Source organism: Macaca thibetana, chromosome 12 (assembly GCF_024542745.1).
Source record: "Macaca thibetana thibetana isolate TM-01 chromosome 12, ASM2454274v1, whole genome shotgun sequence".
NCBI classification, from domain to species: Eukaryota; Metazoa; Chordata; class Mammalia; order Primates; family Cercopithecidae; genus Macaca; species Macaca thibetana.
Genome location: NC_065589.1, coordinates 26202610 through 26224815, shown reverse-complemented (window position 1 = coordinate 26224815; position 22206 = coordinate 26202610). Strand labels below are relative to the sequence as shown.

Genomic DNA, 22206 nt, shown 5'->3' with positions numbered 1-22206 from the left:
GATGTTTACAGGGCAGTCCGCGTACCCTTCCCCCACCTGAGACATATCCTTCTTTAAGGAAGGCGGAGTCTGTTCCCCGCCCAGACGCACCCATGGCTGGTGATGGCTTCAGCGAAGGAGCTCACTTGCCAGTACTGGGCTTACCTCTTTGGAATTGTGATCCCTCTTCAGGGAGTTACCAGGGGAGAGGGGGACCCAGCCAGGGTCTCTTGACCCGGTGACTTCCCACCCCACTGCTCCCTGAGGGTAGCCACCTTAAGGCCAAGCGAAAGATAAGAGGTGGGAAGCTTGCCAGGTGCGGTGGCTCACGCCTGTAATCCCAGCACTTTGGGAGACCGAGGCAGGCAAATCGCTTGAGGTCAGGAGTTTGAGACCAGCCTGGCCAACATGGTAAAACCCCATCTCTCCTAAAAATACAAAAATTAGCTGGGCGTGGCGGTGTCCATAATCCCAGCTACTCAGGAGGCTGAGGCAAGAGAGTTGCTTGAACCTGGGAGGCGGAGGTTGCAGTGAGCCGAGATTTCAGCACTGCACTCCAGCCTGGGCGGCAGAGTGAAACTCAGTCTTAGGAAAAAAAAAAAAAAAAAAAGTGGGAAGCTAAGAAAAAACACAGTGGATGGAACGGAGAAGTAAATTAAAGGTAGGCCAAACAAATGAGATCCTTCTCTCCATAGTCCTCTGCCTTGGAAGAGAATTTATTTACTACTGACTTAATTACTGGCCCTGTCATTTGAGGTCTAAAGTGGGAGGAGCTGGAGATCCTTCCCGGAATGTCTCTTTAGTATTGTATATGTCTCAATGTTTAGCTTCTAGAAATCTGTGTACTGTCAATAATTCCTTAGTCCCCTCCCTAAGTACTTTCAGTTCTACAGAGGACACTCTAATTTGTATATAAAACACATTATAATGATAGTCGGAGGTAAAGTGAAAACTGTTGATCATCTTCTGTGATCCCAGATAATAAGAATGTTTCAGCAACATACCAGAGACACATAAAACATAAGAAGTATATGTTTAATCTGTTTTGTTGTCATTGTCAAATGCAGTGAATATATCTTGGACCTACTGGAAAGTGGAAGAGAGAAGTTTCTAGTGTTTGCACACCATAAGGTGGTCCTGGATGCAGTTACACAGGAGCTTGAGAGAAAGGTGAGCTCCCTTTGAAATTCACTATGGGCTGCTTTTGCCATGTTCCAAGTTGTTCTGGTCAGGCTTAGATCAGATCCAAGCAAAGTGAGACCGATGGCTTCCGGAAGCATTGCTGAAGACTTTCTGAAGAACAGTTCTTCTTGTTTGTAGAACCACAGCGGGGTCAAAATGTTTCCCCAGCCCTGTCATTTTAACTTCCTCCATGCTCCAAATAGATATCGCAGGAGTCTTGCTTTAGGAACGTCTCCCAGGGGCTGTTCATTATTCTGCATAAATAATTACAAAGTTGGCAAGAGAGGAGATAGCAAAATTGTCCTTTTGTATGGAGACAAGTATTTATGTGAATGTTTTCCTCTTTTCCTTCCTTTCATTCCTCCTCAGCACTGTCAAAGCACTTTTATTAATTGCACGTGGCGGTGTGCAGACGTTAGAAGAGAGTTTTATGGCTCTCTCGGAATTGAACGAAAGGGATCTAGAAGGATTTCCAAGGATGTTTATGAAAACTGAACACATTTCATCCCCTTTTCATTTTGGTTAAATTTAAGGCAGTAAATTGCTCTTTGTCTTCCCTCATCATTTATTTTTATATAATATTTGAATATACATTAAGGATACAGAGAAATATACAACAAACACCCATGTATCTCCCACCCAGATTTAATAAATGAAAAGTTTCACTGTATTTATTTCAAGGTTGTTTTAGTTTTTTTATTTTGAGGCAGAGTCTTGCTGTGTTGCCCACACTGGAGTGCAGTGGTGGCAGGATCTCAGCTCACTGTAGCCTCCGCTTCTCAGGTTCAAGTGATTCTCGTGCCTCAGCCTCCCAAGTAGCTGGGACTACCCGACCTTGCCTAATTTTTGTATTTTTAGTAGAGACGGGGTTTCACCGTGTTCCCCAGACTGGTCTTGAACTCCTGGCCTCAAGTGATCTGCCTGCCTCGGCCTCCCAAAGTGCTTGGATTACAGGCATGAGCCACCACACCCGGCGTGAAGATTTATTTTTTTAGTAATAAAATACTTAGGTCCCCTCAGTGTTCTAACTCTATTCCCCTTCCATCTCTCCAGCAATAACATCACTATTATGAAGGTAATGGGTATCCTGGCCCTCCATGTTGTCTTACTTTATTCTAGGAGTATGTATCTTAAGCAATTTATAGTCTCCTTTTTGCATATTTTTTAAAATTTAAAATAAATGACAGCATGGTGTAATTATCCTGCAACTTATTTTTTTCTCAGCATTGTTTTTGAGATTTTATGCTACATTACACATATAGTTCATTCACTGTAACTGTGGAATTGTATCTCATTGGACAGCTATACTGCAGTTTATCCATTCTCCTGCTGATGGTTGCTATTGTGTGAATATTATAGTAGGTGTATGTTTGTATCTATGCATTTCTTTATGCCTTGTGTATGTGCTTTGTGTGGGAGAGGCATATTCGGGCATGCTCTTGCATGGTTATTAAATAGGCTCATCTTCGTACTAAGTGGTGTCAAATTGTTCTCCAAGGTGGCCATTCACATTTATAATCTCACTAACAACATATAAGGGTCCCTGTTGTTCTATGTGCCCATTAACACTGGTATTATCCGACTTTTTAATTTTACCAATCCAGAGATATGAAATATCATCTCATTCTTGCTCTAATTTGCATTTCCCTGACTACCAGTAAAATGTGTATCATTTTATTTATTTATTTATTTATTTATTTATGGCCATTTTAGCTGTCTCCTGTGAATATTCTGTTTGTATCCTTTGCCTGTTTTTTTTTTTTTTTTTTTTTTTTTCCAAAATCCAAGACCCAAATTTTATATATATATATAAAAATATATATAAAAAAACAATGTGAACAATTATTGAGCTTCATTTTCTGGACAAGAATGCCAAGTTAGTCTCTCTTCATAAAAAGCAATTACAATTTGAGGACACTTCATATTTGCCTCTTTCGCCAGCACCAAGTCTGCCTCATCTGAATCTTTCCATTTCATAAGAAACATCAATTCTCCACTGCTGTCTGTGGCACCAATTATTCTTTCAGGATCAAGACCTCTGGCAAATCCTCTTGGTTTGTCAGCAGCATCTCTTTTCTTCTTTGATTTGCTGTCATCAGATTCACTGTCAGATAAAGATTTTCTTTTTGTACCATCTTTTTCTTTGCCAGCTTTCTGAGAGTTAAGAAATGCTTCAGTCAACTCTGGACAATCTAAATTTTCTTCAGGTTCCCAAGTATTGTCAGCATCTGTAAATCCCTTCCACTTCAGGAAATATTCCACTTTCCCATTCACTACACGTCGATCTAGTACTTTTTCTACCACAAATTCTTCAGGCTCTGCCTCTTCAACTTTTTTACTCTTTCCATTCTGTTTTTTCCCCATTTTTTGCAATGTAGTTTTATTGGAGGCCATTTTTTATTGCAGACTTGAAGAACTATTATTCACCGCCTCTGAGCTGCTCCGGGTCGCGGGTCTGCAGCGTCTCCGGCCTTGCGCGCCTATAGCTCGAGCCACATCCGAGGGGGGAGGGAGCCGGGAGCTCCTTTGCCTGTTTTTCTGTTGGATTGTTTTTTTCTTATTGATCTAGGAAAATTCTTTATAAATTCTGGATATTAATGTTTTATCAGTTATCTTTTTATCTTTTAAATTTCTTTTGTTGGGGAGAGGCTCTCACTCCATTGCCCAGGCTGGAGTGCAGTGGCTTCATCTCAGCTCACTACAGCCTCTGCCTCCTGGTTTAAGAGATTCTCGTGCCTCAGGCTCGTGAATAGCTGGGATTACTGGTGCGCACCACCATGCCCAGCTAATTTTTTTTGAATTTTTTTAGTAGAGATGGGGTTTCACTATGTTAGCCAGATTGGTCTTGAACTCCTGAGGCCTCAAGTGATCCACCCGCTTCAGCCTCTCAAAATGCTGGGATTACAAGTGTGAGCCACCAGGCCCAGCTGGTTTAATTCAATTCTAATAAAAACTGCAACTAGATCTTTTTTTTTCTTTTTTCTTTTCTTTTTTTTTTTTTTTTTTGAGGCAGAGTCTGACTCTGTCTCCCACACTGGAGTTCAGTGGCATGAACACTGATCACTGAAGCCTCAACCTCCTAGGCTCAAGTGATCCTCCTGCCTGAGCCTCCCCAGTAGCTGGGACCTCAGGAATGTACCACCACGCCTGGCAAATTTTTAAATTTTTCTGTAGAGACGGTGTCTTGCCATGTTGCCCAGGCTGGTCTAGAACTGGGCTCAAGCAATTCTTTTGCCTCGGCCTACCAAAGTGCTGGGATTACAGGCATTAGCCACCGTATCCAGCCTCCAGGTAGATTTTTTTAAAGGGAACTTTATACTGTTATTCCCACGAACATCTCAAAAAAAAAAAAAAAAAAAAAAAAGCAGGAGAGATATCTAAGCAACTATGAAAAAGAAGAGCAATGTTGGAAGACTTGACCCTTCAGATATTAAATATTAAAATGTATTATAAAACACCAATAATTAAATGTCAGCCATGCTGGCCCCAGAGAGATGGCCAGATGGATGGAAGAGAATAGATAGCCCTTTACCATAAATGGGAAGCAAATACATGATCAAGGAATTGTCACAAGTCCATTTTCAATTTCTTCAACAAAGTTTGGGTAATTGCCTGAATAATTGGGGGGTGGGGAGGGTAGATGAAACTTTACCTCACTGTTTACTGTATTAAATTCCAGGTGAATCAAAGATCCTTGAAACCGTGAAGTATTAGAAGAAAATACCAATGAACAATAGCTGATCACTGGGTGGAGAATGACTTTCTAAGCATAAAAACAAAGAAATTACAAAGGAAAAATTGATTCGAATTACCTAAACAGATGGATTTTTTCTGTGATACGTATATATAGTGGTTAAATTTTTTTTTTTTTTTTTTTTTTTTTTTGAGGTGGAGTTTTTGCTCTGTCGCTCAGGCTGCAATGCTGTGGTGCAATCTCGGCTTACTGCAACCTTCACCTCCTGGCTTCAAGCAATTCTCCTGCCTCAGCCTCCCGATTAGCTAGGACTACAGGTGCCTGCTACCATGCCCAGTTAATCTTTGTATTTTTAGTAGAGACAGGGTTTCACTGTGTTGGTCAGGCTGGTCTCAAACTCTTGGCCTCAGGTGATCCACCCACCTCGGCCTCCCAAAGTGCTAAGATTACAGGCGTGAGCCACCATGCCTGGCCCACAGTGGTTATGATTCTCTTGTATATTTGTTACATTTTTGGAGAGCAGTTTGGCAGTAACTTAAGGTGTGCACTCAGTTTTTCAAATTTCACTTTAGGAATTTATCCTAAGGAAATCATCAGACTAGTCAGATTTATAAATGAGAATATTTCATGCTGTTTATAATATTCAATAATTGGAAATCTAAGTTTTTATCAACAGATATACTATTAAATATATTATAGTCCATTCAGCCATAAAATACAATGTTGATCAGTGGTTCCTAACTTTGGACATCACTGAACACTGTAAGAACCTGAAGAAGCTCCAAAATTGAAGCTCTTGGTATCTGGTTAGTATGTATTGCTATCAGAAGATGTCCATACTATGGACAAAAAGCTATTGTATGTATAATAATTTTAAAAAATTGTCATGTTGTCTGGGCGCAGTGGCTCACGCCTGTAATCCCAGCACTTTGGGAGACTGAGGCAGGCAGATAACCTGAGGTTAGGAATTCTAGAACAGCCTGGACAACATGGCAGAACCCCAACTCTACTAAAAATATAAAAAGTAGCTGGGCGTGGTGGTGCATGCCTGTAATCCCAGCTAGTCAGGAGGCTGAGACACGAGAATTGCTTGAACCTGGGAGGCAGCAGCTGCAGTGAGTCGAGATCCTGCCACTGCACTCCAGCCTGGGTGGCAGACAAGACTCTGTCTCAAAAATAAAATATATAAAATAGTCATGCATAGAAAAAAGCCTGATGAATATATACCAGTATGTTAATGATGATTATCTCTAAGTAGTCGTCATTATCTTTTTAGGTTTTCTACATTTTTGCAATGAGTGTGTATTCTTTTTATAATAAGAAAATTTACATGTTTTTAAAAATAAAGGAACATTTAGAAAACAACAGAAAATTAATAGAAGGAAATAAGCTAGGGAAACTATTAGCCACCTCTGTGACATACAAATAATAGTTTTTACACGTAAAGGTATTTCCTAACTCCCAGTAGGAAAAAAAAAAAAAAATGGGCAACCTGCATAAATAGATAGTTCATCAAAGAAATGACACCGATAGCCAATTAAACGATGCGAAAACACTCAATTTCACTAGTAATCAAGTTAGTGAAAAAAAGATTTTTTTTTTCACCCCATCAAGTCAGCAGAGGTTTTAAAAATGTGCGGGGCTCACTGTTGATGAAAGTGCACCAAAATGGACATGCTAATACATTAGTTATTGGAAAGCAATTTGGCAATAATACCAGGAGCCTTAAATTAAGTTTTTTCTTTTTGCTCTTGTACTTTGATTTGTAGTCCAGTCTAAGAAAATCACCAAAAATTGGCATCCTCTTAAAAACTTTCCATTTTAATAGCATTATTGAGGTATAATTGACATGCAGTAAACTGCACATAATGTGTACAATTTTATAAGAATCAAGACAGGAAACATATCTGCCGCCCACTGCCCCCAGCCCCAGAGTTTTCTCGTGTCCCTTTGTAATCACTCCCTCCTGCCCCTTCCCTCACCCTCCCATCCCCAAGCCCACTCTGGTCTACGGTCTGTCACTGCGGATTGGTTTGCAGTTTTTTAGAATTTTATATGAATATGGAATATAAATGTGGAGAAAAGGACATTCAGGATGTACTTTTTTTTTTTTTTTTTTTTTGAGATTTATCTGTGTTGTATGTCTCACTTCTTTTTAGTGTTCACTCCTTGGTTTTCCTTTTTTGTTTTTTTTTTCTTTTTTGGTTATCTAGACCTGCAGATATTCACTCCCTTTTAGTGCTGAATAACATCCCATTGTACATCGTCTGTTCACCTGTTGATGGACATTTACCAACACATCCTTTTAGGAAAAATTAGAGACCCCTAAATCTGCAGAAATAGAATGGTTAAATTATGCTGTTGCTGCATAATGACATCTTATAGGGCCATTAAAAATGATATTTTAGAACGCTTAATAATACAGTTTTACTTACAATACGTTTTATTGGGGGAAAACAGGATATAAAACTTTTTATTTAAAAGATATATATACCATACACATCAAAAAAAGAGACAGGGAAAAGTAAATTGCTTAGATTACTAAATGTTTTTATTTTCCTTATCATGTTTATCGCTAGCAAGAATAAATGCCATTTAAAAGACAATAGCTAAACTAAACATGCATTACCATACAACACAACAATTGACTTTTGAGCATTTTTCTCTGGGAAATGAAAACTTAGGTTAACAGAAAAACCTGTACAGAAATGTTCATAGCAGCTTCATTTGTAGTAGCCCCAAATTGGAATCAACTCAGATGTCCTTCAACAGATGGATGATGAAACTATGGTATATCCATACCGTGGGCTACTTCTCAGCAAAAAAAAGGAGAAAATTATTGATACAGGTAACAACTTGGATGAACCTCCAGAGAGTGCTGAATGCAAAGGTCCATTCCAAAAGGTTATATGCTGTGCAATTTATATAACATTTGTATAGCATTCCTTTTTCTTTTTTTTGTTTTTGAGACAGTCTCGCTCTGTTGCCCAGGCTGGTTGGATCTCAGCTCACCACAACCTCCGCCCCGGGTTCAAGTGATTCTCCTGCCTCAGCCTCCTGAGTAGCCAGGATTACAGGCATGCACCACCATGTCTCACTAATTTTTGTATTTTTAGTAGAGGCAGGGTTCCGTCATGTTGGCCAGGCTGGTCTCAAACTCCTGACCTCAGGTGATCCACCCATCTTGGCCTCCCAGAGTGCTGGGATTACAGGTGTGAGCCACTGTGCCTGGCCTATAGAGCATTCTTGGGAGAAAAAAAAAAAAAAAAATTGGCCAGGTGCAGTGGCTCACGCCTGTAATCCCAGCCCTTTGGGGGCCCAAGGCAGGCGGATCACCTGAACTCAGGAGTTCAAGACCAGCTGGCCAACATGGCAGAACCCCCGCCTCTACTAAAAATACAAAAATTAGCCAGACATGGTGGTGCACGCCTGTAATCCCACCTAGTTGGGAGGCTGAGGCAAGAGAATCGCTTGCATCCTGGGGGGCGGAAGTTGCCATGAGCCACTGCACTCCAGCCTGAGTGACAAGAGCAAAACTTCATCTTAAAAAAGAAAAAGAAAAAAAAATTTTTTAGAAATGCAGGTCAGATTAGTGGCTATCAGGAGCTAAGGATCGTGGAAAGGGGAGGGAGGTAAAAGGATCCTTGCAATGTTGGAATTGTTCAGTATCTTGACATTGGAGGTGAATACATGAAAACCTACCCAGGTGATAAAATTGTGTAGAACACACACATACAAGTAGAACAAGAAATCTGAAGATCAGTGGATTGTATAAAAGTCAGCATCCTGGCTGCGGTATCATACTATAGTTTTTATAGAATGTTAACCATTGCGGGAAACTGGGCAAAGGCCTAAGAGGGATCTCTGTATTATTTCTTACGATGGCACCTGAGTATAAGCAATCATCTCCATACCAATTTCAATTTGAAAAGAAAATCTCTGAAGGCAGGGGCCTCTGCTGAGCTGGAACCTGGTTCCGTGTTTGAGCTGTGGCTGGGTATGGTTTGCTCAGAAGCCCCCGGCCCGGGGCTGTTGCCCACCTTGCTTCTGCCCCTTGTTCCTACAGCACGTGCAGCACATCCGCATCGATGGCTCCACATCGTCGGCTGAGCGGGAGGACCTGTGCCAGCAGTTCCAGCTGTCGGAGAGGCATGCCGTGGCCGTGCTGTCCATCACTGCTGCCAATATGGGCCTCACCTTCTCCTCGGCTGACCTGGTAGTGTTCGCTGAGCTGTTTTGGAACCCAGGGGTAAGAGACGCAGAAGACTCGGATACCCCACTGGCATGCTCATGGCTGTGGGCAGGAAGCAGCGAGTGTCGGTTGTGGAAAGTGTGGTTTCCCTTTTATCCATTCATTATACTTCCCACAAGTCAGTTTTCACTTCCTTTAAGCACTTCTATGTCGATCGGCTAGTTTCTTTTTTTTTTTTTTTTTTTTTTTTTCTTTTTTGAGACAGTCTCTTATCACGCAGGCTGGAGTGCAGTGGTGTGATCTCGACTCACTGCAACCTCCGCCTCCTGGGTTCAAGTGATTCCCCTGCCTCAGCCTCCCGAGTAGCTGGGATTACAGGCATAAGCCACCGCGCCAGGCGATTGGCTGGTTTCTAGATTTTCACAGCAACCTACAGGATTTTCGGCTCCGTTTTATCAACAGGAAGGTTGAAGTCTTCCAGGGCTAGAAGGAATCTTAGACTTCATGTCTCATAGGAGGAAGTTAGGGCACCGAGAGCTCAAGGGGTGAGGCAGGAAGGACTGCACTGCCATAACTGAAGAGGGACACGTGGTGGCACCAGGTTGCAGCCCAGGCCTCACATTCCAGCCTGTGCCCCCTTCAGTAGCCATCATTGTGAGCTGCTTTAACAATGGACCTCATGCAGAGTGACAGCAGTGAGTAGTTCCCTGGAGACCACTATTGGCCTTAGCTGACCAACTGAGAGCAGAGATAAGACATTTGTTTGAACTCATAAATTTTTCTGGTAATCTCCAGGAAAGTTATATCCCCTTTAATATCTGATATTATGGCTTTTGTTGGCTACACATGAGGGACTACATTAATAATGGGTAGACCTTGAGGGTGAAGCCATTTTATAAAAGAAATAATGCTCATGATGTTAGGTGGTTTCTTTTTTTTTTTTTTTTTTTTTCCTTTTTTGAGACAGGGTCTTGCTCTGTCACCCGGGCTGGACTGCAGGTACTTATTGGCTCACTGCAGCCTTGATTTCCCGAGCTCAGGTGATCCTCCCACCTCAGCCTCCTGAGTAGCAGAGGACTACAGGTGCACACCTCCATGCCTGACTAATTTTTTTATTTTTTGTAGAGATGGGGTTTCACCATGTTGCCCAAGCTGTTCTGGAACTCCTGGGCTCGAGCAATCTACCTGCCTCGGCCTCCCAAAGTGCTGGGATTACAGGTGTGAGCCACCACACCCAGCCTTTAAGTATTTATTATAAGGCTTACCACTATATTAAACCACCACCCTATGCCCAAATCATGGATAGCCTCTCCCTTGTGTGTGATGCTTTTATTTATTTAGAAGATAACTTTTTATTTCACACAGAGAAGAAATGGAAGTGTGCAGGCCTCCATCACTGGCCCCTCCCCATGCAGCCTGATGGCAGAGCATGTGCCTTTTCATTTGCAGCACCTAGCTCAGTGCCCAGCACCAAACGGCCACCTGCAGATCTTCTGTTCCAGATGCCAGTTCCCCAACCAGGGCTGTTTTGGGTTCTCTCTTTTGTTAAAGTGGCAGGTCATTTGTAGGTCTGAGATGGTGAAGTGCAGGTTATTTCTAGGTCTGAGACAGTGAAGTGCTTTGAGGAGGGAGGGTTGTGGTGGGGCTGGAAATGGGGCGGAGAGGCTACCTGCTATGGTGGGTGGAACTGCTTCAGGCCTTTACCTGCCTGTCTCGATTTCTGGACACACAGGTGCTGATCCAGGCTGAGGACCGTGTGCACCGCATTGGACAGACCAGCTCTGTGGGCATTCACTACCTCGTGGCAAAGGGCACAGCTGATGACTACCTTTGGTATGGTTTGGCTGCATGGCCTGGCATTTGGAGTTGAGCAAGGGTGGAAGCTGATGATATGTTTACTTTGCTCCCTAAGTCCTTCTGCTTTTGCTAAGTAAGGTCTTTAAGGATCTATAGAAAGTTGACTAGTGGCCAGGCGCAATGGCTCACGTCTGTAATCCCAGCACTTTTGGAGGCCGAGGTGGGCAGATCACTTGAGGTCAGGAGTTCGAGACCAGCCTGGCCAACAGGGTGGAACCCAGTCTCTACAAAAATACGACAAAATTAGCTGGGTGTGGTGACGCACACCTGTAGTGCCAGCTACTCGGGAGGCTGAGGCAGGAGAATCACTTGCACCTGGGAGGCAGAGGTTGCAGTGAGCTGAGACTGAGCCACTGCACTCCAGCCTGGGTGATAAGGCGTGTCTCTGTCTCAAAAAAAAAAGAAAACGAAAATTGACTAGTAATGCCCTCCTGCTTTCATCATGACCATATTTGGCCTCCCTCACTAGTGTTCACTGGTGGCTTGCAGGGTGCATGTGGAATCTTATAGCAATAAGGGGTTGTGACTCCTCTTCCTGCTGGTCTGAGGCAGGGAGAGGTGCCGATTGTGACAAAATGTAGATGGAATTTAGTTTGTAAAACACCCTGTTCCCAGACGTGAAGGCATTTGTTAGGACAGGGTGACAGTTTTTTACCTTTTATGATGTGCATTTATCTGGTGGGTACATCTTACATTGCTGCTGCTGGACCACAGGGAGGAAGTGGCTTACCCTGGACCATGTAGTGTACTTCGTTAGCAGAGCTGGAGTAAGATTTTCAACCTGGGGGTTTCTGTCTGTTACCTAAGTGAAAAATCTCAAAAAGCTCCTTCCCTTCATCTCCCTCTTCCTGATATTAAATTTCTTGATTATCTCATTCATTTCCACTGCTTGTCTCTGTTTCCAGCCTTATGACTAAGGAGTCTTCCCTTTGCAATGTGTGTGGGCCACTCCTCCTTCCCTCTGTTTAGTGGATTCGTTAATTGGGCAGCTCATAACACTACCAGATTCAAAATTGTGTTGTAATGAGGCAGGATTTATTTCCTACACATCTTCCATTAGAAAGAATATGGAACCTGATGATATTCTTAGCCCTAAATTGGAGTTTTTACAAATGAGAGGGGGCAAATTTTTCAACATGGATGTTTGCGACTTGAGAGATGCAAAGATGTGAAACTGTGAACAAGCCGTGGTCCCATAAGAACAAGGAGGAGGGTGGCTTCATTTTCATTAGTCTGGTGGTTCTGCACAGGTTGTATTCACTGCAGCTTATTTCTCCCCAACAGGCCCCTGATTCAAGAGAAGATTAAAGTTCTGGCGGAAGCTGGGCTTTCTGAGACCAATTTTTCAGAAATGACAGAATCCACTGATTACCTCTACAAGGTAATGCCAGCACATGGCTCTTCACCCCTGGAGCAGAGGGAGGCATTAAGCTGTCTGCCAAGTCTTTGGGTCCTGAGTAGGAGGATGTGAATCACTCCTAGGGACCTCCCCTAGCCCCAGAGCTGAAAGCAATGGCCTGCAGTCATTCTCAGTTGAACCATGCATGCATCGCTTTATGGGGAAGTGATGGCATTAGCTCCTACAGCTGCTGACATTCCCGCACAGACTCCGAATGCTGCCTCTTCAATCAGACCGTTAGAAACTGACAAAACTCCCCATGGCAAATGTTGAATTGTTTCAGAAAGTACACAGCAACACCACACATAGGGCTGCCACAGGAACGTGTCCTCAGCACAGAATGGGGAGTGTTTAAAATAGGATACTGGCTTCACAGAACATATTTTCCCCTCTGTCATTTTATTTTATTCTCAGTGTCTCCCCACTTGATAGAGGGGTAAACTGAGACATGGCAGTGCAGTAGGCTTGCACAAAGTCACAGGGCATGTGAAGCCAGCCCAAGGAAGAAGGCTTCCTGACTTGGCCCAGCATTCTTCTTTTGAGTTCAGCCCCTTGTTGTAGAGGAGTATAAGAGGCATCCCTCCATAACCAGGCAGGCCTTGTCAAAGGTGCTGAGGGGGAAGGCTGTTGCCTCTGGACGGGACAGCCCTGGGCCCATCATGCCTGCCTGGCCTCAGTGCTCCAGCCCCGTGGCTGCCACAGACTCTTCCTCCCCCATTTCAGTGAAACACAATGGAGGGAGCAAGACACCCAGAGCCTTTCGAAAGCTTGTTTTCCTTCCCCAGCTTGGATTGTTGGCCAGAAGGTGAAAACTAGGAGTATGGCCTCCTCGAGCACAGCTCATGGTTGAATTGTTTCTGCCAGAGCTTGAATCAGGTCTGAGCCTCATGCAGAAAGGGGCCTTATGGTAGCTTATCAGGAAAGTGAAGCACCTCCTCCTTCCTGTGAAATCACCATCAGAAGTTGAGTTAGGGCAAGCGTGGTGGTGCATACCTGTAGTCCCAGCTACTCGGGAGGAAAAGGTGAGGATCATTTGAGCCTAGGAGGTCAAGGCTGTAGTCAGCCATGATGGTCACTGTACTCCAGACTGGGCAACAGAGCAAGAGCCTGCCTCAAAAAAAAAAAAAAGGAAAAAGAAAGAAAAAAGTTTAAATAAATAAGAAGTTGAGTTAAATCTTATCGTTGACACCAAGACTTAAGACTCTGTGGATCTGCTCATTCACTTACATTTATTTAGCAAATAAATTCTTTCTTTGCAAGAATTTATTTGCTAAATATTGGGATAAATAAGACTCAGATCATATTTTTAAATGCAGATTGCAAATTATCCTTTCAGGCATATATAGTTAATAAGCCAATTTTAAAACAACCTTATTTTTAAGCTTTTTAAAGAACTCTCCAGTTCAGCTGAATGGTAAATGGTAACAGAGCCTAGGTTATCATATGCCTTTTGAAAAGAAAGAGCCTGAGCAGGTATAGTGGCTCAAGCCTCTAATCCCAGGCCGAGGTGGGCAGATAGCTTGAGCCCAAGAGTTTGAGACCAGCCTGGGCAACATGGTGAAACCCCCATCTCTACAAAAAAATACAAAAATTAGCCAGGCATGGTGGCACATGCCTGTATTCCCAGCTACTCAGGAGGCTGAGGCAGGAGGATTCCCTGGACCTGGGAGGCGGAGGTTGCAGTGAGCCAAGATCACACCACTGCATTTCAGCCTAGGCAACAGAGCTAGACCTTGTCTCAAAAAAGAAAAAAGCCTAGTTTTAAAGGAGTCTCACTTGAACTCATTTATTCCTCCTTGCCTTTCTCTTACTCTAAATTAGTTAAGAATTTCTACCTAAAATATAAGTGCAAGGTAATATCAATGAGTTTTCTCAATATTTATTTTGATTAATAACTATATCAATTTATTTTTTAATTAAGATGGGGCTGAAAAATTTTAACAAACTACTAGAAAAAGAAAATATTGCTTCCAATATAGGAGACAAAAGCAGAAGAGGTTATATCTCACTGAGATAGCCTTCCTTCTGAGAGGGGAAATGAAATATTAATCTGATCTTGGAACTCGCTTCCAATTAATTATGCATGCCCCAAGTTAGCATACAGTGTTGCCATCATCATAATCAAATGCACATTAGCAGCTTTTTCTACTTGGAATAGGCTGCCTTACAGGGTGGCATTTGCTTGACATTGCAGGCATTCAGAAAGAGGCTGATGAGGGCATCCTGGAGGAGGACATGTGGGTTATTTGGGGGTCAACCTTGATGATCTTTCATATCACTTCCCTCTCTGCAGGGCTGGGATCCTGAAAGGCTAGGAGATTTTGGGAGCAGGTTAATTGAATAATCTGAAGTTCTTAAGTGACAGGCTGTCATCAGTTTTCAAGGAACCCTCCTTCACCATTGTGGAGGGATTTGGTTAAGGAATAGTGAGAAACAGTGGCCAGCTGGCAAAGATCTGTACGCTGTTTGAAATGGAAAGAAACCTGAGGCAGGAAGTGCAATTGAGCTGTTGCAAATCCATGCAGTACCAAGTGATGTGGCCCAAGTAAAGATGGTGCCTAGAAGGAGAGAGGAGGGAACTGATGGGGGGAACAAACTTGCATGAGCCAAGGACTCTGCCTGGATGATTTCCACCTGGGAGACTACGAGAATGCAGGTAGACTATAAAAAATAGACTTACGGGAAGAGAAGCTGCTTTGGGAGTATAGGAGAGAGATGAGAGACCATTGATTTTTTATATTTATTTATTTATTTAGAGACAGGGTCTCACTCTGTCACCCAGGCTGGAGTACAGTGGCACTATCCCAGCTCACTGCAACCTCCGCCTCCCAGGCTCAAGTGATCCCCCCATCTCAGCCTCCCAAGTAGCTGGAACTACAGGCGCACGCTGCCAACACCTGGCTAATTTTTTGTATTTTTGGTAGAGATGGGGTTTCGCCATGTTGCCCAGGCTGGTCTCTAATTCCTGAGCTTAGATGATCCCCCCGCCTCAGCCTCCCAAAGTGCTGGGATTACAGGCGTGAGCCCTCGCAGCCAGCCTTATTTTTATTTATTTATTTATTTTTTTTTTTGAGACAGAATCTCCCTCTGTCACTCGGGCTGGAGTGCAGTGGCGTGATCGTGGCTCACTGCAACCTCTGCCTCACGGGTTCAAGCAATTCTTATGCCTCGGCCTCCCAAGTAGCTGGGACCACAGGTGTGCACCACCATGTCTGGCTAATTTTTTGTATTTTTAGTAGAGATGGGGTTTCACCATGTTGGCCAGGCTGGTCTCGAACTCCTGACCTCAGGCGATCCATCCACCTCGGCCTCCTAAAGTACTGGGATTACAGGCAAGAGCCACTGTGCCCAGCCAAGAGATCATTTGATTTTAAACCAGTTTAGTTTTATGAAACTGTGGGATGTCAGTGGAGATATGGAAAATATACCTCTGGATTGAAAAATGGTCAAGGTTGAAAATTTAGATGTAAGAAAGATCGGCAGAGGGGTGATAGTGATCGTGTGTTGTAGTGGTATCCACTGGTCATGGTTTTAACACTACACCATTGTCATCAATGTATAGATGCTGTTGGTAGGTATTTTGATTATTTGTAATTTAAGGTAATCAGAATAGGTACACATATCTACTTATGAATATGTTAAATGTGTGTATGTTTTTTCCACCACTTTGAAAATTAGGTATAAGCCATGGCTGAACACAGAGATTTGGAAGTCTAGGGGGCTGGGCACATGGTGGCTCACACCTGCAATCCCAGCATTTTGGGAAGCTGAGGTGGGCAGATCGTTTACACTCAGGAGTTTGAGACCAGTCTGGGCAACATTTAGTGAGATCCTATCTCTTAAAAATTTTAAAAAATAAAAATAAATTTAAAAATAGAGATTTAGAAGTTGAATTACACCTTAACTGACCCTTAGTAGAGAAAGGCTTTGGAGGAAATGAGATCTTGAGTGCAGTATTGAAATAGTGATTTGGAAAGTTCGAAGGGAGAAAACATTTCCAATGTAAATTATAGCGTGAGAGCAGCTTCTTTGCACTCACAATCATTTCTTTTTCCTAACCCTGTGAGTGCAGAGAGGGTAAGATGTCAGTCACTAAAACAATGAGGCTGCTTTAGTGATGGTTTGCTGAGATGATGTGCACTTGCCATCATGTAGCTCCCTGACACCATAAAATGTGTGGTCTCTCATCTTTATATTCTCCCATCAGCCCCAGTGGAGAAGAGTCAGTGTTGGAGCTTGGGTTCTTCCTTTTATCTTTTCTTTTCTTTCTGTGATGAAGGACCCAAAGCAGCAGCAGATCTATGACCTATTCCAGAAGTCCTTTGAGAAAGAAGGAAGTGATATGGAGCTCCTGGAAGCAGCAGAGTCCTTTGACCCAGGAAGTGCTTCAGGAACATCTGGAAGTAGTTCCCAGAACACGGGAGACACCCTGGATGAAAGCTCATTGACAGCCAGTCCACAGAAGAAAAGGAGATTTGAATTTTTTGATAACTGGGACAGCTTTACCTCTCCCCTGTAAAAGGGGCAAAAAGAAAAAAAATAAAAAGTATTTTAAAATCATGGAATTAAAATAAAGTAATGTATTTTGTTTTAAAACTTTTTGCACTTCTCTTGCCATTGCAGCAGTGCCTGTGCCTGTGTCCAGGCTCAGCAGGAGACCAGGCCGAGCATCAACTTTCCATTCCTGTGTCATTATGTGTGGGCTTGCTTGGGGTCTTAACCTCTGCTCTTCTGGCTTAGGGATGGACACAGCAAGTCGTAGTAGTGGGTAATTCATGTTCTCTAAATAATGAGGTCCTTCCTACACAGTCCCCATAATCTAGAATTTTAAAATTTACTGACTCAACAAATATTTATAGGGCACCTAATTTGTGCAGGCACTGTCCTAGGTGCTGGCAGTCATTCATCCAACAAAAGACAAAGTATGAGCCTTTGTGGAACTTACGCAGTGGGAGAAGCAATGGTTGTAGGTTCTCTTTTCCAATACAACTCTTCATGGACACTGAAATTTGAATTTTATTAATGTTCATGTATCACAAATTATTCTTTTTTTTCTGCCATTTAAAAATGTAAAAACCATTCCTTGTTTACCAGCTGTACAGAAACCGACAGTGGGCTGGAGGTTGTTCACTGCCCATAGTTGCCAAACCTGGTTTAGAGCAGCATGGTCCAATAGTAATGTAATGCAAGCTGCATATGTGATTGTAACTTTTCTAATAGAAGATTTCGATTTAAGATTAATAATATAGGGAGGCTGAGGCAGGAGGATCACCTGAGGTCGGGAGTTCAGGACCAGCCTGACTAACATGGAAAAACCCTGTTTCTACTAAAATTATGAAATCAGTCAGGTGTGGTGGTGCATGCCTGTAATCCCAGCTACTTGGGAGGCTGAGGCAGGAGAATCACTTGAACCCGGGCGGCGGAGCTTGCAGTGAGCTGAGATCACGCCATTGCACTGCAGCCTGGGCAACAAGAGCAAAACTCTTATCTCAAAAAAAAAAAAAAGATTAATAATATATTTAACCCAATAGATTATGTTATTTCAATTTACAAACAATATTTAAAAATTATTAATGGGAAATTTTACATTATTGGGCTGGGCGCAGTGGCTCATGCCTGTAATCCCAGCACTTTGGGAGGCCAAGGTGAGTGGATCACTTGAGGTCAGGAGTTCCAGACCAGCCTAACCAACATGGAGAAACCCCATCTCTACTAAAAATACAAAAATTAGCCAGGTATGGTGGCACGCGCCTGTAATCCCAGTTACTCAGGAGGCTGAGGCACAAGAATCACTTGAACCTGGAAGGTGGAGGTTGCAGTGAGCCAAGATCGTGCCACTGCAATCCAGCCTGGGCAACAGAGCAAGACTCTGTCTCAAAAAAACAAATAAGAAATTTTACATTCTCTTTTCTGAACTAAGTCTGAAATGATGTATTTGACATGGGCAGCATCTCAATTTGGGCTAGCCACAGGTTTCACGTGCCCAGTAGCCATATGAGACTGGTGGCTCCTGTGTTGGAGAGCTCTGGTTTAGAGAGTGATGAGGGAGTAGGATGTCATGTGGGGAAGAGCAATAGTTGATAATGTTGAGGAGAGGGACAGAATGATGCAGAGCTCATAGGCCATAGAAAGGAATCTGGGTTTAATTCTGAATATGAATGGAAGCCACCAAATGGCTTTGAGCAGACATATGAGGCAATCTGATTATATTTTTAAAACTTATAAAATTATATATATATTCTTAAATAAAGACACAGCATCTCACTATGTTGCCAGACGGGTCTCAAATTCCTGGCCTCAAGTGATCCTACCACCTCGGCCTCCCAAAGTGCTGGGACTACAGGTGTGAGCCACTACGCCTGGCCCTTTTTTATTTTTTATAAATATAATCAGGCCCAACATAGCAACACCCTGTCTCTATTTAATAAAATAAAATAAAAAGTATTTCACGCCAATGCATGTGCAGAAATAGAGCAGGAAAGGTGGGCAGAGGGAACGCTTAGGTAGGAAGCTATGAAGCTATTGTGACTATCCATGGGGTTGGTGCTGGAGTGTGGCTGAGTATGGGCTGCACCATGGAGGAGATGAGAAGTGGTTGGGTTCTGGACGTATTCTGAAAGAAGCGATGGAACGATATGTGTAGATAGATTGACTGTGGGGCATTTGTGGAAGAGAGGCTGGGACTTTGGTGTTGGCGTGAGCAACGTGGTAAGAGAAGAAAGAGTGGGAAGGGGAGGTTGGGGAGCCGGGTAAAATCAAGGGTTTGGTTGCGGACTTGTTGAGTTTGAAATGGCTGGGAGATAATCTAGCAAACTTGGAGACACCCCACCCAGATCCCCTTCAAGGAGGGGCTTGCTCAGCTGTGGGGAGTGAAGCTGGCAGATGACTTCCACCTGGCCACAACTGGTCTGCAGAAAGCCACTTTGTCTGAGGTCACACCCTTCTTAAGGCAGCTTGCAACCATGACTGAGCAAGGCAGGGAACAAAGGCTGGGCCACTTTGGCCTGATGCAGGGCAGCTCTGATGAAATACTTAACATCGTGTTACAAGTGCCTGCATATTCAGTACAGGAACACGCTATATAGTTTGTAGCCTAGGGGCAATAGGCTAGACCATATAGCCCAGGGACTATGTCCTGGGCAGTACTCGCTGCAGAGCTCCCTGCTGGATTGTCTAAGGTTCCTGCAGGCCTGTATCACAGTTCCCCTCTCCCCATGCCAAATAGGCCTCCATCCCCTTCCTTTCACCGGTGTTAATCCCTAATAGATATCTTGTGCCCCAAACTCTGTCTTGGTGCCTGTTTCTGGAAAACCCACACAATCTAGCAAGATCCAAGTGGAGATGTCCTGCAGGCAGTTTGGATGTGTGAGTCTTCAGACTGTGGAAAGGTTAGAGAAAGAGCTGTGGATTCTGCCCCAGCATGGGCTGAATGAGGTCACCAAGAGGGTAAGAGTGGCTTACAAAAAAAAAAGCAGTTCTGACTGACCCCCACAAACTGCAACATAGAGAGACGACTGTGCAGGGAAGTAAATGAGGAAGAAAACCAGAATGGGTGTCCAGGAATGGTAGTTTTTGGGATTTTTTGTTTGTTTGTTTTTTGAGACAGAGTCTCACTCTGTTGCCAGGTTGGAGAGTAGTGGCACGATCTTAGCTCACTGCATCCTCCACCTCCAGGCGACTCTTCTGCCTCAGCCTCCCGAGTAGCTGGGATTACAAGCACCTGCCACCACGCCCGGCTAATTTTGTATTTTTAGTAGAGATGGAGTTTCACCATGTTGGCCAGACTAGTCTCGAACTCCTGACCTCAAGTGATTCGCCCGTCTCAGCCTCCCAAACTACTGGGATTACAAGTGTGAGCCCCCGCACCCAACCAGGAATGGGAGTTTTTAAAAGTATTTTACCAAAGAAGGAGCTGCTGCTCTAACTGGTCTTACAGAAGGGCAGTGAGCCAGATGTATGTTAGAGTTTAGAGTTAGTGCAATTTTCACAGCAGCAATGAAAGATGCTTAATTTGTCTGACGTCATGGTGTGTGGATTTGTTAGACTTAAATTGTTTTCACTATTCAGTACTTACTAGGTGCCAGGCACTGGACTAAGTGCTTTACATAATTGTCACACTTAATGCAATCTTGGAGAAAGGTAGTGGTATTTTGATTGTGCAGGTGAAGAAACTGAGCCAAGAAATAGTACAAATTGCTCGAGTCTAGCTAAGAAGCTAAGAAGTGGCATAGCAGAAACTGCAACCAGGCCACCCCACCCCTACAGCCCACGCATAGGTGTGCTGTTCCCCAGCAGGAGGCCCAGTGGTGCCTTGGTGGTCCGTTAGCTGAGTTTGGTACATGGCTCCCTTCCTGAAGGGCTTGGCCCTGGCTGGAAGTCGGTCTCTGCAGTCCACCTGCTGGCTCTCTGCAGCAGAGAACAGGAAGACACTGGAATGCACCACTTTCTTATCCTTTTTAATTCCCTTTCCTGAGCTTCTCAAAAGCTCCAGTTGACAGAGTAGATCTTTTGAGGCCACCTAACCCCCTTCACTGTTGTTCAGGGTGGGGGCGGGGGAGGCTTCCTGACACCTCAGCACAGTTGGGACCAGGGCATCCATGTCCTGCGTAAGGAAGGCTCTGGCCTCAGGAAATGAGTGAAGATGATCACCTTGCTGCATGGCGTGCAGCTGCTGTGCTTCAAGCTGGTCACTGTGTCAAGCTGCCAGCTGCTCCTTAGGCCAGATCTCTTCCAGAAGGCCCAGTCTAAGCATCTGAGTCTAAGTGGCATCAGTTGCTTCTCCCAGCTTGCTGAGGAGGACTGTGGGATTAGCCCTTGAGTCTGCTTTCCACTGGCTTATCCTGCCACGAGGAGCTCTGCTGTGGCCCCAGATCTCCATAAATAACTAGGCCTTTGGTCCCCTCATTATCTGCTGAAATGAAAATCCGGGGCCAAAGGCCGAGAGAATGTCTTGTCTTGGCTTTCCTTTGGGCCACCTGAATTTTCTTAAATATTCTCACTCCTAGCTCTTTGTTTTAATTTTGTTAGATATACCAGTTTGACATTTGACTATTATAACAGTGACTTGAGTCTTGTCAGAAGCTTTCCAGAGGACAAATGTTGGCTCTATCTAAATTTTATTATGATTTTGTCCAAATCAGGCACTCAGTTTTCGAAGAGCAAAAATCAGAGCAATGGGTGCAGTTTCATCTAGTAAGCTATACTACACCCCCTTGTGAGTGGTTGCTCTGAAAAGCCAATTATAGTCATTCACCACATAACAACTTTTGGTCAACAATGGACTGCATGTACCATGGTGGTCCCTTAAGATTATAATGGAGCTGGAAAATTCGTGTTGCCTAGTGTCTGTCATAGCCATCGTAATGCTGTAGCACAATGCATTACCTTTCCTATGTTTAGATACAGAAACACTTACCATTGTGTTACAAGTGCCTACATATTCAGCACAGTAACATGCTATACAGGTTTGTAGCCTAGGAGCAATACGCTAGACCATATAGCCCAGGCGTTTACTGGATGCTACTATCTAGGTTAGCATAAGCACACTCTGTGAGATTCATGCAATGACAAAATTGCCTAACGATGAATTTCTCAGAATGTATCCTGATTATTAAGTGATGCATGACTGTACATCACCTCATGGCTATTGCCCTTGGAGGTTTATAATTGGCAATGGACCCAGAGATTAATGCAGGTATGGAGAAGGACATAGTCGTTCACGTCCTGTGTGGCATAATGGGAGGTGGTCCAAGAGGGACAGACCCTGTATAAAAAGAAATGCTAAAATTGTACATAAATTTTGCCCACATGTTGTTTGCATGGATTTTTGCAGACTTAGGGGTCTTCTCAATGGAAACAACACAGTCACTTCATTAGGGAAAAATCTTTGGAATGAGTCAAGGC

General features: G+C 43.6%; 3 protein-coding genes across 4 annotated transcripts in view; 2 read left to right on the top strand and 1 right to left on the bottom strand.

The window, feature by feature from the left end:
- The window catches only part of SMARCAL1 (SWI/SNF related, matrix associated, actin dependent regulator of chromatin, subfamily a like 1), a 66114-nt gene extending 49251 nt beyond the window's left edge, over positions 1–16863 (top strand). For both annotated transcript variants that reach the window (XM_050751261.1, XM_050751260.1), the window contains exons 14-18: positions 1047–1149; positions 8922–9104; positions 10780–10880; positions 12189–12285; positions 16583–16863. In XM_050751261.1, the coding sequence (XP_050607218.1) occupies positions 1047–1149; positions 8922–9104; positions 10780–10880; positions 12189–12285; positions 16583–16822 (724 nt within the window). In that variant the 3' untranslated portion in view covers positions 16823–16863. The remainder of the gene's footprint in view (positions 1–1046; positions 1150–8921; positions 9105–10779; positions 10881–12188; positions 12286–16582) is intronic.
- RPL37A (ribosomal protein L37a) overlaps positions 1–22206 on the top strand; it is a 308451-nt gene that overhangs the window by 272552 nt on the left and 13693 nt on the right. The window lies entirely within an intron of this gene.
- LOC126932448 (chromobox protein homolog 3-like) lies at positions 2943–3680 on the bottom strand. The gene has a single exon (XM_050751311.1). The coding sequence runs from the start codon at positions 3553–3555 to the stop codon at positions 3004–3006; it is 552 nt and encodes a 183-aa protein (XP_050607268.1). The 5' UTR covers positions 3556–3680; the 3' UTR covers positions 2943–3003.

Coding starts and splice junctions, on each gene's coding strand:
- LOC126932448 (XM_050751311.1), bottom strand. CDS start 3,555: ATGGCCTCCAATAAAACTACATTGCAAAAAATGGGGAAAAAACAGAAT.